The 15,301-nt window shown below is 34.7% G+C and overlaps 2 protein-coding genes across 2 annotated transcripts in view; one reads left to right on the top strand and one right to left on the bottom strand.

The window, feature by feature from the left end:
- The window catches only part of scrib (scribble), a 39,663-nt gene extending 26,877 nt beyond the window's left edge, over window positions 1–12,786 (bottom strand). Inside the window, exons 1-2 of the mRNA XM_066738365.1 lie at window positions 10,977–12,786; window positions 10,635–10,752 (exon numbers count right to left, since the gene is read on the bottom strand). Of these exons, the coding sequence (XP_066594462.1) occupies window positions 10,635–10,752; window positions 10,977–11,138 (280 nt within the window). The 5' untranslated portion in view covers window positions 11,139–12,786. The remainder of the gene's footprint in view (window positions 1–10,634; window positions 10,753–10,976) is intronic.
- Window positions 12,787–13,126: 340 nt separating this feature from the next.
- Pex11c (Peroxin 11c) lies at window positions 13,127–15,190 on the top strand. Its single transcript, XM_066737966.1, has 5 exons — window positions 13,127–13,432; window positions 13,515–13,879; window positions 14,031–14,209; window positions 14,285–14,353; window positions 14,415–15,190. Exons 2-5 carry the CDS (start codon window positions 13,649–13,651, stop codon window positions 14,632–14,634), a joined length of 699 nt encoding a protein of 232 aa, XP_066594063.1. The 5' UTR covers window positions 13,127–13,432; window positions 13,515–13,648; the 3' UTR covers window positions 14,635–15,190.
- The last annotated feature ends 111 nt before the right edge of the window (window positions 15,191–15,301 follow it).

The following is a 15,301-nucleotide window of genomic DNA, read 5'->3' on the forward strand; positions in this document are numbered from 1 at the left end:
AATATTGATTTTTCATTTTTCCAATAACAAAAATGCACTTCAAACATTTATTATCAGAAAACCTTACATTTTTAATTATAAAAAGTGCAGCGCCGCAACAAATATTTGTTTTGTGTAAGAGAGTATGTATGTATTTTTATAGAGAGAAGAGATGAATTTGCGATTTTACGTAAACTATCATTTGCATTGGTAATGATTAAAAATCGACAAATCCTTACGCATAGACAGGCGTTAATTCAAAAAAACAGGTCATCCAACACGTATACACCTACATAATAGTTGTTGTTATCAAACGTGTGACGGAGATATATACATTATTTCTGAGGTCGTTATATTACAAAACGATCACGATGCCTAACTCGGATATCCTGTGAATGATTACGCGTGGAATCTGCAATAAGCGAGATTCCAATTCTTTCAATGGAACACCTCTAATTTTCAGAAACAAGTATTGATGTTCATTCGAATGAAAAAATCCTTGTAATTAAAAGGTGATTATTTGATTAACACTATCACCCTCGTGCAACAATTTTTAATGGAATTCGAAGCTTTGAAAGTAGCTCGATCCGACCTCACCTTTCTCTTTGTTTAGAGTTCTAAGAAATCGAATTGTGTAAACACTGGACTGGATCCCTTGCGCGTATGAGTATCCATATAAAAGTATGCTGGTATTAGGAAATTTAGAGCGAACAGCTTGTATATACGATCGTTTTACGAAAATAATATTCACCAGCAGGTAATAAGTGTCATCGTAAATAAAAAAGGCGAGGGTAACGCGAACGAATATCTTTGTAATACGATAAATAGGAAAAGGTAACAAAGATATGTATAGGTATATAGGTAAGAAACATATATATGTCTAGCAATTAAAGCAAATCTGCAAAGCCTTTTAACTCGAGAAGCCTTCGTCGCGTTGAAGTTGAATAAGACTAGTAGTAGACTGGCGAGGCTACTAGAGTATAGCCGGGTTCGTTGGATATAGCTCTGGATGGCTGGCTTGCTGGTTGCTCGAAAGGCTGGCGGTTTTGTAGTAACTTACTATCACGCAAGGAAAAATGGTCTCGGACGAAGCAAATCAGCCAGGCGTGGCAGAAGAAGTATATATATACACACAGAGTGAATCTTACTATATCAAGGCAACAAAACGGAACCCATATCTTATGGCTCGTAATAGCTATTTGCCTCGCGAGGAAGTTGCGAAAAATGAGCTATTTGGCAAAATAAAAGGATGCCCCCTAACAAGACTCTACAAAACAATTTTTCATTTATCGCGCGCAATTTCGCATTAAGGCACACTCCACGCTCTTTCTCATGCTGGAATTTTTACTCGCGCGCGTATACGCGTGACGTACATACTTTATTATCTGCTTACTTTCACTTCCGACGTAACATTCTGCTGAATTATTCAAATTCTTCGGCCCATTGACACCAGCCTCATCCGCACGTCAATTCCATTCCAAGGGCAACGATCAGTTCTCTAATTTCCTCGCTAAATCCTAACAACGAGATCTAATTGTTTACGGAGAATCGTGAAGAAATAATTTAGTCCAAATAAAATGTGTCTAAATTATTATTTCACTGGTATAAATAATTGATATTTTGCTGCCACATAATTCGCAAATTATTCCACTTACCCATTTCAGCTTTGCGTGACGCAAATTTCTTGCGGTGGACAGGAATTGGCTGAACAATTTTTTTTACTGCCTCTAATGTGTTAGATATGAGCGATTGTACCTAATATTGAGATCAACGACTTGTGGTTATATTGTGTTCTTTGTGCTTAATTTTTAACGACGGAATCAGTACTATGTAATTATGTTTACAGTTTGAGGTGCAAGATATATTGTTACCGAAGGTCGCTGCTTGATTAACGTTTAACATTATTAGATGCGAACAGCTGATAAAGGTCACACGCTAATTAGCTTTAACAAAAGACCTCCAGTTTTTATTGGAAAAATAATCGAGATGACTGAGGAGTTGTTATGATTATGGATGTCAATTTAGAAGAGCAGCGTGATAACGGTATATATACATATATATACACATCACGCTGCTCGAATTTTCGTCAATTTTTTCTCAATGGACAGTAATTTGATGGGTGGAGGATTTATTGGTGTAATATTTTGAGGGAAAAAGTCGAAAAATACGCTGGGCAACCAGCTGATTCTACAAAATAATTATACAATTTGACGTCACAGCGAAATGTAGCTCCTTGCGTAGATTTAATTACATTAATCAAATTTACTCGAAATATCAACGAAGAGTCAAATTGCTCGACGTATACGATGTATATCAAATTGGTGTCCTAGTTAGGATAGCAAACGTAAGCACGGTTCAAACAAGGATTTGGGTTATCGTGAAAATAAAAAAGCTGACATTTCAGTTACATTGTTTGTAAACGATTGACTTTACAAACTACTTTATCTCTGGCTATATTTAGCATTATTATGGAAGAATGCTTCACAATTAAAGCCAAACTAAATTTGCAATAAGAAGAATTTTTGGTCCATTATATAAAAAGGAGTTGGAAATTATTGCAATAAAAACCATTAATATAGCTTTTAATTATTTGTTACATTTAAACCAAAAGGCGAGATAAATAACAGGACTAATCATAATAGATACAAGTACGAAATTATATTTCCCTTTAAGCTAAGAATTTATTCTCTGATTTTTTTATGTATTCATTATCTTTGTAATATAATTTATCTGGATACATTAAAATTGTACACCCTGTATAAAGGTTATCTCTGACGACATCACACTAATTGCTATTAATTTCGTATTAATTACTACTAATATCTATTTTTGGAGACACTTTAATTAGTGAATTTGTATAACGCTACATATACAACAATATATTTAGAAATTATAAACTCGAGATAAATTAAAATTTGCAAAGAATTATTTTTTAAGTCTCCGAATCCCCTATACATCAAACACGCTCTAATACAACTATATCGAACCTCGATACGAGGCGCACATCGACGAAAATGATTCATTCTTAAAGGATAAATTTCGCTAAACATTATATACCTTTATTATTCATCCTCTCTCGCGATGTGTCACCTCTTGTACCCATGAACCATTGGTGAACTTGTTAAAAACATCGGAATGTGTGAAACTCACAAGACTGGAACGCGGCGGACGTTTATTTCCTTCTATGATAACTTTAAAGGAGAAGCTTCTTATAAATTGAAAATAAAAAATGCACTCGTTTCTCCTGCTTAATTACTTCATACACATTAATTACTCATTAATCACTCCTGACGAACTTACTTTGCCCTGGCACAAATACTAAACACGCGTCGAGATCAAGTAGATTTCAAATTTGTACAATTTTTTACATAAATAAATATTTTTCTCAATAATAAATTAACAATACAAGTTTAAAGAGAGAAAAAAAAATTGAAAGAATAGTCTTTGGTGAAAAATTCAATGTTTCTCCGATACACTATATCTATTTTTCGCACGTTAGACAGAACGCAGGCAATTGGCTTCCTACGCGATTTTCACGATTAAATAATGAGTCAAGATCAAGTGAACGTGCCAATGAGCATTATTTCAATGGTGAAGTGGTGTACGTTACGTAAGTACAGCGTATACCTTTGTAAAATAAAATGGATCTTAACAGTAATTCCATTAATTCATTAATAAACATTTACGCACTATAAATCTTAATCATTCAACGTTCTCTCCAGACCAAGTAATCTCTCTGATATAAATACAAGAGGCACTCATAGTCGGCGAACGTGCGTAATACACGGATGCTTTGACTCGAAGCCATCGCGCCGAGAATCCCTAGACATAATTAAGTAAATCAAAGCAAACTATGTCCTAATCAAAGATAATCTAATCCTATCCCGTGCAAGGATTGCAATGTGATATGCAAGGAGTTAACGATATATCGGATAACATACGCTATTTTAACCGCGATAACAGTAATTATTTCAATCTCGCATTACCTGCTCCTCGCCTTCCCGCAAACGGGAAGAGCTCTAAATAAAATACGCGGAAGCAACAGATACGATTTTCAGCGGCAATGTTTCACGATTGTGCAAATAATTTAGCATGGTTGTGTTTTCGATCAAAGAAATATCCGACGCTGTGGAGAACAACGAGTGGAGAGCTAAAAAAAAACTTTATCGATCGTCACGAAATAGCTGAAGTTGGTGCCCAAAGATAGATGGATAGAGGAGAGCGTGTGTGATGTGGCGGAGAGGGGGAGGGGGAGGGGGGGATAAAGAAAGAAAAAGACCAAAACGGCTTCCCCGTTCATTGGTTTTTCTTATACAAAGCGTCATTACGATCAGCAGCTTGGCAATCGAACATGAAACTATAACGCTGAAGCGGGGAAACCGCCGCTGATGCCAGGATAACAAGATACTCTCGAATGTTTACATGCAAAACGTGCGGAAATGGGAGGGGGAAGGCAAAAGTAAGAAACATGGTAGAAAATATTACGCAAGACTGATTTATTTTACGTAGATCCAATATATCTCCAGAATTGCCAATTTAATTAGGGTGAAAGTTCAAGCATTAATCTTGCGCGCGTATTCCTACTATACGGACATGGAACACAATAATCCGAGCTGAATTTACTTCCTCGAATATCCCTCGTAAAGATAAATAAATTGATTAGCCAGAAATATATCGGGGATTCGACGAAGGTCGCGAGTATATTTTTGCAATAGCCGTTAATGAGAAGAAAAGCGAGTCGTGTAAAGTTTGTCGTGATCTAATTTAGTTTCTGTAAATTATTGTGATCCGGATGGCGCTATTTTAGAAATATGATCACATCGGTTCCCATTGTTTGATTTTATTAGAAGCCAGAAGGCGCGCGCGCTCTACGTCGTTCGCCATTCGCACTTCCGGTAGCTTCTCCGTTCATTTTGTTTTGCACGTTTCAAACGATTTCACAACGACGCTACTGTACCTCCTGATCCTCCTGTCCCGTCCAATCAGGGATCGCTCTAAGCTGCGCTACAAATACAATCGGGGGAGAAAGATCCTAGGCTTTTCAGGTCTCAACGTTCGCACGTACATACGCCAATTTACATACAATATTTTAGCTCCTCCGTCCAACTCTGCTTATCATACGGCACGCGCGTCACTGATCGGCTGATACTGCAAAAGTATTGGCGCGTAAACACCAATCACACTCGCTTCTCATGCCTACTAACAAATATTTACATAAATACACAAAAAAAGTAAACAAACAAATAAAAAAAAAAGTAACAAATGAAGTTGATGAAATCTTGCAGCAACAAGACAAGCTTTGATCGCGTGTGTGGTAGTTTATCTACGATACACCGAAAATTTATCGAACTTTCCGTGATATAGAGGCTACTGTTCTCGATAGGTCACACGTGCAACATGCAGGGAACGTACACACATGGCCCTACCAAATTACAGGCGCCAGGAAGCTCGCGCACAGTGAAACGAGCCTTATTAGCGCATAGGTGTAAATTGGTGTTGGTTGCAAGTTTATCGTACGGTATATATATGTATATATTGTATAATAGGTGTACTCATACACGTATAGCAATGGAGGAGCAGCCAGAGACCGTTCATGTAATACGGTATATATATATATATATACAGTTGGCTGGCAGATAGGACAAGGCAGGACAGTGATATTTGCGCCGGATAAAACCATAGTGTACTCTCTCTCCCTCTCCCTCTCTCGGTGAGTATGATCCTGCACAAAGTGGCCCATCCACTCGTACAATAAAGCTATGAAAGGTCGTATGACGTTTGATAATAATCAAGATCCAAGAATAGGAAGCTCTCGTATTACGGTATGAATGCGCGATAATGAAGGGTTTATCTCTAAATGAAAAGATGACGCTTCGACGACTTTATCTATGTTGTACGTAGTCGCGTAGCGCAAGCATGAGCAATACACGAAAATTCCTCATTGATAAGCGAATAAAAACCGTGCGTAGCTCGCTTTATCTCCAGCCCGGAGTAGTTCGACTCGCGCGAAGCACCGAACGAAAAATCGGTACAGCGCGTGGCTCGTTGGCGTCTATGCAGTTATGTCATCGATAAATATTAAAACATACTCTCCTTATCTGCTAATATACTATGCCGCGAGAAATCTCTTGCATTAACATTTTTACTGAATTTTCACTCGTCGACGAAAACCACTTTGTCCAGATCCCCGCAAAGCTTTTTAACGCTTCTTATTATAGATAATCTCTGTAATCGCTTCCCGGATGATTTTTATTCACCTCGCCATTTCTTTTTTCGTCCTTCCCCCAGGGATTCTGTTTTCCCGTTAATCCAACTTTTATTGCACGACGATTGTCCCTTTCCAGTTGATTAATTTCCCAGTTGATTCATTTCCCAGTTGGAGAGACTGGGAAATTTGTACAGTCGGGCAAACTAACGAATCGCACGGCTGAGAGTCTTAGGAGCAATGCAGCTTTATCTAAGCGCATTCTGAAGTTGTAGTCAACAGGGTTGGTATAGTTTATATCGTTTTAACGCAACTGCAGCCGATAAGACGCAGCCTCGACTTAAGCGAAACCTTTTACATGGAACGCGCCAATAAGGCTCGCCTTTCGATTTCTAGAATAGTAGTGCAAATATTCCATCCACCACTCGTCAATTTATCAACGTAAAATCATTCCAATTTGCAAGTATTTAATCGTATAGATTTAATACCTCAAATTTTCCCATTATAACACGTGATAGAAATTGCTATTTATTTATTTAGAACCTAATATTTTTATTGAATATTTAATGCACTGCTCGTCGAGTTTACATTTCGAGTAATATAAACGGAATTCAATTTAATTTGTACAGTTTATCATGAATCGATTTATATAATTAAATGTATACATATATACCAAGAGAGTTTTGGATCCAACGCTTTTGGGAATAAATTAATGAAGAATAACATGAGCTGAATTCTACTGACCAAGTTCTTGTTTCCACCCTAATTGAACACAGTGACGCTACAGCGAATATATATTGCTTATTATTGTTTAAACTTGACGCTCGTGCGTGAACACGCTGACGTCTTTCTGTTAGAGAATTTCCGTAACGAGAAATAGTCAGATATCAAACGCATACTTCAGCAACACCAACGAGTATAGTTTCAGCAAGCAAAAGCTTTACAAAAATAAGTTAGATGGGAAACTATACATATGAAGTTTTGATCAAGTTTGTTCTACGAGATATAAACAGCGTGCTTGTGCAAATAAAGCGTAAAAATCATAAAAACAGGGAAATTCTGTGAATAGGAGTGATACTCGGTGAAGGCTTTTTTCTGATCAGTTTAGCATCGAGTTGTGCAACATGAGCAACTTTATGAGATAGGGTAAACTAGGTCGACGCGCCTTGCTCGTTAATTCGTTTCACGCATTGAAACCTCATTACAGGATCATTTAAAATAGGTAAAACAATAGGTAAAACTTCTGTTATAGTATATATCCGCAGAGGCATGGCAACTACGAGGAATAACCAATTGAATTTCAGTGTGGTGTGCACGTGCAGAAGACACTCCTACAGTTGAACAGCGAGATCAATGTAATAAAGGAAGTAAAACATTGTTTATTGGGGGAAATATAATATTTCACATATAAAAAAACAAATTTGCAAATTTTCTCACGGAATTTCTCTATTTTCAAATATTTCTTATTCGGTTTGCTCAATGTTTCTTTAATTTCACATGTTTTTCACCGAGAGAAATCAAGCGACAGAATAGTGTATATAGATATGGCAAATACATGATAAACTTTTCATATGACAATAGGTAACTCGTAGCTTTTATGATAATTCGTTTGTATATTTTAGGTAAAATATCGCACTTTTTTATTTTTTTGTACCGAATTGAGGTGATGTATAAATTCAATGATTATACGTAGAATGTTTTAAACATACAAAATTTAACGGTGTTATCCCTTCTCTATCGTACGCATTATGCAAAAGCATTTGATCGAATTAAAGTTTATAATTATCAAATTAAGTGAAAGATAATAACGATGTATACACAAAATAAACTTAATACGAGTATTGCATCTTTGTTATACTTAACTATGCAGCAATTGTGAGGCTTAATTATATGGTAGACATGTGTCACAAATGCTAAAGAATGCACTGCGCGTTGTTGATAACGAGGAGGCCCATCAGGAAGCACTAATTACAACGAATTACTCCTGATATACGTAGTTCCCTCCGTATTCAGTAGCTAGAGAAATAATTTCAATCTGTCCACCCGTTTAAATCTCTCCAATATAATACATTAGTAATTATCCTTGTGCCACTACTTTAGAATGACGACTAAACTGATTTAAAACAATCTAAATTATATTATCAACATTTTATGCTACTTGGATCAAACCCTGAAGAAATTAAACATTTTCCAAGAATGTAAAAGAAAATTACTCGATTAAAAATAGTCAATATTGAATTCTTATTAAAGATCCAAAAATGTATACTGTTATTTGCAAAAGAACCGCTAGAATTTTTATTCGATTTTAACAAAGGATAAAAATAAATCCCTAGTTTTTTTTCATATTGAAAAAATTATGCTATTAAACCTACATATATTTATGTTAAATACGTATGTAAACGAGTGGAAGATATCCTATAACAACACTCATTAGTTTAAGAGCAGTGCTTTTCGCTTTCAAGGATTAATCTAAAAATAAAAATAATATTTTTAATTTGTTAAATCATCAAAAGTTCAGAGGTTTTTATTATGAAATATTAAATTGCTTAAACTGGATAATACCTTGAGATGAAAAGATTACCGTATAATACCAGCACCAAAGGCATAGTCTAGTAAACAGGTGTTTAATGCTATATGCAAGCGCGCTGTTGAACTACACCTGCGGTTAAAACTAAACGTCGCACGGGTATTCCTAAACGCGCCTTCAAAAAGCATTATTTAACATATGTAAGGCTTCTTTCAAGGCGCCATTTGAGGTGGCTTCACCAAATTTTAAATTATACGAGAGAGATGAGCAAAAATTTACATAGAGCGTTTTGTACAAACTCTTAAATTTCAAGAAAAAGTACAATTGACCATTTGCGCCAAAATATATAAATCCTTTAGTTTTATTATTATTGTGCTAATAACAGGACAGTATTAGCAAACCTGATTTTACCAAATTAAACTCTCTGATTCTTCTTCTAAAGTGAATAATATTGGTTGATGTTCAAATAATAAAAATATTATTAGATAACATAAATATATAGCATCTTCTTACGTTAAAAGTATTACGCAAAAACTTGTTAATAAACAATTGATTAAAAAATTTATTAAGAAATTTAATTCCTTTAAAAAAAGAATTCATAAAGTTTCTAACGATAATTTAATATTTTAAGACGGTAGAAAATGTCTTTAAAAAACTTATTTAAAATGTTAATGACAACTGGTAAAATAAATGAAGTATGGGAAATTAAACGAAACGTTCCATTTTTGTACTTGTACAATCGAAATCTGTTTATTGTATTGTAACGTTTACGTGATGGGAAGGTGCGTCCCTGTGCGTCCCATGCACTGAACGGGCGTAAACAGAAAAACATTGAAAAGAGGTATGGTAAGTAAATCTCATGAAGAGCAGTAAAGGAAAGGCTTCCCTCTTGGGAAAGAACCGCTTTAAGTTTGCGACGGCAGCAAGGAAAAGGCTCTTACTTGTCTTCAAGATGCTAAGAGCTTGCATCATTTATTGGAAGTATATAAACACTAACGTATACAAAATTGTTTTCTTCTCACTTTTAATCCAACGACACTGGCTGATATAAACCATTTAAAAAATATTTATGAAAATATAAAATAATATCGTACAATCAATGAGAACACGATAAAAAATAAAATCGAAAGTTATCGCTAATTATGAAAAAAACTGTAGTTCTGAATTGATTAAAGATGTACGGGCATTGAACATAAAAATGGTAGCCGTTATAAGTGTATAGTACCGGTTGTGTAGGAGCTACGTAACCAAGAGAAAGAAAATATACAGTTAGCGGTAACTTGCCTAGCACGAACCTAAACAAGCAGTTTGAGTAATTATAAATAACATTCTTATTCTCATTCTTATAATAAACTTATTATGAGAACAACACTCGCTTTATTGCAATAAATATTTGTTGTAACAGTGACGTTTCACCTCATACACACAATTATTTGACAATCGTGTTAATTAATGTAATTGGGGTTTGCATTGACATCTCTTAACCACACAGATGAACCACGTGGCTTATTATATTTACTTGTAACGCCATCAAGAAAATGACGTTGATTACTTTGAATGGTGTGATATATATCTCGGATAAAAAAACCACGCTTTTTGCGACATATTTACAAACCACAACATGGCCAATACTTATATACAGCTTGATGGCTCAGTGAAATAATTATTTACATGTACTAGTAAAACTTTCAGCTTAGAACTAATAGAAACCAATAAATAATGCAGAAATATGAGTGAATAAAAAAAAATAAATAAAGGGAAGGGCTTAGCTGGGAGGTAAGTAGAGTAAGAGAAGTTTATCCGAACCGTGGCTGTTTCATCCACGAGCCACTATATCAAGTTGTTTTTGCATTCTTTCCACGTACATTGACGTCGGACGGGATAAGATGATCTACAAACACATGTTCAAAATTGTAGCCTTACCGTTCCTCGAAACATCCAGTTCCACGAGGTTTTCAAAGTTCTGGATATCCGGCGGCAAGCGGTGAATTTCATTATCGCTCAATCCAAGCTTTCGCAGCCTTTGAAGACGAAAGAAATTCTACAAAAGAATTAAGATCGATCAGTTAGGGGTAAGAATTTCTATTGACATAGATTTTAGAGTTTTTTCATTGAATGCAGAGACACGAGAAAGGTCATGGAGACAATAAAAGGGCAGAAGTTAAAGAAAAAAGACGAAGAATAAAGAATGGGATAAAGTATAAAGAATGTAGGATTAAGAGAAGAAAGTGGGAAAGCTTGCATGTGACGGTATATGCGAGTTACCTTGGGCAAATCTCGTATGTGATTAGCATCGAGCAAAAGCTCCTCCAGACTTCTGGAATATCTAAGAATATCATCGGGGACGCTGGACAGAGAGGAATGACGCTTGTCAACGTATTCCACCTGCCTGTTACACCCTTTAAAAATTGGAATGCAGCGAAACATGGTAGGCTTTTCACTATGAATCACGTTAAAGCAACACCGAACATAATTGTCCCGCGTGTTCACGGAGAAAGCCGCTGCTATTTGCACATATTTTCAACTAAGATGGGCTAAAAGAACTTTAAGGGAAACGAGCGACACAACACACACTTTCACGCCCTACTCGGCTTTAAACGCGCTCACACGACTCTTGTGCTTCGGCTCGGCTGAGTCTGACGTCATCACGTCGGCAAACCACTGATCACGTCGTCGTTCGAAAACGAAACTACAGCTACGGGCGTATACCTGTGGGTTATAGCTCTGGATATAGTACACGTCTGGTATACCTATCGCTTGCAGTGAGTATACAGTACTAAGTCTACTAGGTACTCTTCTTCTCCTCCTTCCAAGTTCTCAGTCTAAGTTGGACTGAGTTGGACAGTACGGACAGTATACACAGAACAGACGGCAAACAACGAACCAATACGAGGAGCAGCTCCAACTCTATCCAACAGGCTCCAACTTACGATATAGTATAAACTGCGTTTCCCGTGGATGGTTGCCTGTCTGCCTGCCCTGCCTGTCTACTTGTCGATCTCGTGCCTACCAATCAACCGAACTGCTTCACTAAACTGCTATAGCTGTAGAGAACAGAAGACCGAAGAAAACCGAGCATCTAAATGTCCAAAAACATTGCCACTTTGTCATGCCGCACTTTACCTCACCCCACTACACTCAAGCCTTATCCAGATTTTAGATCCAATCTATATTCACTTTACTACGTTCAATCTCGCTAGCCTCACTTCATCGGTTCATCCGTCGTCAAAACGACCGTGTACACTGGAATGCTAGTAACAGGAGCAGTCAGCTCGTAACAGAATTGTATGCATAGTATTCTCCCCTCTTCTTACTTCTTTATTCCTGCGTTCTACACAACAAATAAATTGTTTTATACTATTATAATTGCATCAAGTTATGAGACCAATACTACGGTACATGATTTGGTTTGTTATTTAAAACCCTTAAATTTTAGTAATGGCATGGTTATTGTAAAGCCGTAAAAGGAAAATATTGGTATGAAAAGGTTAGTGCATACGGTGCATACCAAGAGGTTTCCTAACCTATACCATCATATTATATGTACCTTTCCTTTTCTATGTTGTACTATACAGTTTGAAAACATTGACTGAAGAGTAAACCTGGTCATTTTGCGCGCGTTTGAATTAAAGGCACTAAACATGTATATTTTTTATAATAAGAAAATTATGAATAATATATTAATTAATGATTATAACACTAGTTCACTAATTTTCAAAAGAAAACAATATTATAAATTTGTCATATGCGGTTCATAAAGTGTTTGTGTTTGAGTTATGTCGGTACATAGCTTAATTGCTTTAAAATAACGCATTTATAGCAATCCGTATGTACTAATTTCTATACAAATTAAATTATGTTGCATTAAAACAATAAGTTTCCGCACCCAGGTATAACCTATAACAATAAAATAGTATTATTACTTATTTATCCGGCTATTATTTTTGAGAAATCAAAACGGCTGATTTATTTATATTTACACTTTACACCATAATTTAATTATTGCAACTACATTCTTCTTGGCTTGACAAGAAGAAATTCAAATGTTATACAATCAGACACAACTGCAATAAAGTATACATTTTAAAAAGCCTTAAGAATCAAGATTTAAATAACGCACACAATTCTACTCCGATCAGTCCAAATTCCGAAATAGTCCACGAGGCACGAACGAACCAAGTAGTCCCGTTCGGCCGTTCCCGTAGACCTGACAGTCGAGTCAGTCGACAGACCACCAAACTGCAAACAGCCGCCAGATGTCGCTAACTTAATAACTTCCTCCCTTTCCTTCCATAGGGTAAACAGACAAACATGATAAAGTGAACACGACGCTGATTGGTTGAATCATTAGACGAAATTGGACAATTACAATAATACAATATTTGAAAAGCCTTAATTAATGGGGCGATGCTTCACATGTTTGTATAAGTTAAAATTATTATTGCCAAATGCCAGCGTCGAGAGTAATTCAGCGTTATTTGTTATAGCGAAATGTCGCTAAAGATTGACATAATGCAATATAAATAAGATAAATTTTACAGAAATTTTATGTTTTACCTTGTAGTTTATAGAGAAAGTAAATATTATGTAATTTTATCACCTATGAATTTCGTTTTGCATTTTAAGAATTGAAGCTGACATATGTCAAACTTTTTAAATACGATTACACACGATTACACGATTTTATTTGGTTTATTTATTGTGAAAACAGAAATTTTGAAGTAAGTGTATTGTCAAATGCAATTTAGCCACTTTATTATTGTGTTTTAAAATATTTATAAATATACTTGATATGGTTTACAGGAAAATATCTTTAATTCATATAAGCCTATGTAAATATGTAAATGATTGTTGAAAGGTCAGAGTTTATGCCTGAGATTGGAAGCTTATAAAAGCATTATGCATTATTATATACATTAATATTATCATTGAACAAAATGAGTTTAGTATTGGTTTCTGAATATTTGGAGACGTATTCAGGGAGAGACAAGTTTTTAAGATTATTTTCATACGCAGCTAAATTAGCTACTATTGCAGCAACAACAAAGGATACTGAAAATAAATTGAAAACTTTGGGTAGTCAGCTAAGTGGAAGTAGAGTAATATTAAGATTACTAGATGACATTCCCACATTATGTGGTGTTATGTCATATGGATGGGGTAAACAGGTACATAATTTAATTTCCTGATATTAATCATTTATTCCAAATTTTATCATCACTTTTTCTTATCAGTTTAAAGAACTACTGAAGAAGTATATTTATAAGAATAACCATGTCATTTTAGAGTCATCTAAATTTCATATGTATAATCTGATAGGAACCTGACCAGTTAATTAGAATAATTGATGTGCTGCAAAATGGTGTCGATATACTCTTTAATCCTATTGAGCATATTGCTTGGGCCATGGAACATAAAATTATAGCTTTAAATTCAGATGTTTGGGATACCACGTCAACTTCGCTGTGGATACTATCCTTACATTTTGCTTTGATAAAGTAACGTCCAAAATCATTTTTCCTTTAATTAATATTAGGTGAAGCTTCAATTAATGTATGTAAATTTTTCTTCAGATCAATCAGAAAATATCAAAAACTACAACAATTTAAAAAAGAAATCAATAAGACAGATTGCGACAAAAGGTATTTATCCTAAAAAGAAAATATTGGCATTTAGCTAATTTTAGTTTTTAATTTTGTACAGAAAAGCAATAAGAACAATAGCTGATGAGCAGAATAATGAATTATTGACTTGTTTACGTTTGTTGATGGATATAACTTATGCGATTCACTACTTACCCCCTGGTACATTATGGAGTGGTTGTTTAAAATTATGGCATGTTGGTGCACTTGGAACAATGTCTTCTTTAATATGTCTTTATCAGTCTTTAAGTAAGTATAAAAAAGGGAAGAGCTCAAACTAACAAATAATAGCTTTTATGAAATATTGTATAAAATTAATACAAGATTAATAATTTTTTGTAAATGGGAAGTATACCTTATGTATGTACAAATGGATATATTTTTTACAATAAATAATAACATTTTTAGCTTTTTTATTAGCTCAAGAACCAAATGTATTTTTATTTAAAACAATTGTCTACATTGCAAGTGGTAATATATATAAAGTACATAGGAGGTATAAAGCAGGAGGTATATTGGCTATGGTTTAACTTTAGATCCTAAAATTTAGCAAATTTAAGAGCCACTTTAAGAGAATGAATGGAAAGTAATCATCCCTAAGTTTAAGTGCTCTAGCAGTCTTTTTAGTAACTAAAAAATTAGGTTGTTCTTATCTAATTATAATTTAAAAATACTGGTTAACATTTTATTTGAGTAAAACTTAGGACTTATCATAAAATGACAAGAACAATTAAAACATTTTTAAATAAGAGATTGAAGATAAAATAGGGTTTTAAAATTTGTTGAATATTTCAATGCTATAGAAGCAATTATACTGACAATATCTTTTTTCTTCATTTTATCGGTAATTTTAAAGTGTTTAAAAAAGTATATAATTATCTATAATTTTTTCTTGTCACTCATATAACATAAAAAAAATTAGTTTTAGTTTATAACATGTAAACGGTG

Source organism: Prorops nasuta, unplaced genomic scaffold (assembly GCF_024137725.1).
Source record: "Prorops nasuta isolate Cenicafe-Biocafe unplaced genomic scaffold, Cenicafe_Pnas_1.2 PNAS00018, whole genome shotgun sequence".
NCBI classification, from domain to species: Eukaryota; Metazoa; Arthropoda; class Insecta; order Hymenoptera; family Bethylidae; genus Prorops; species Prorops nasuta.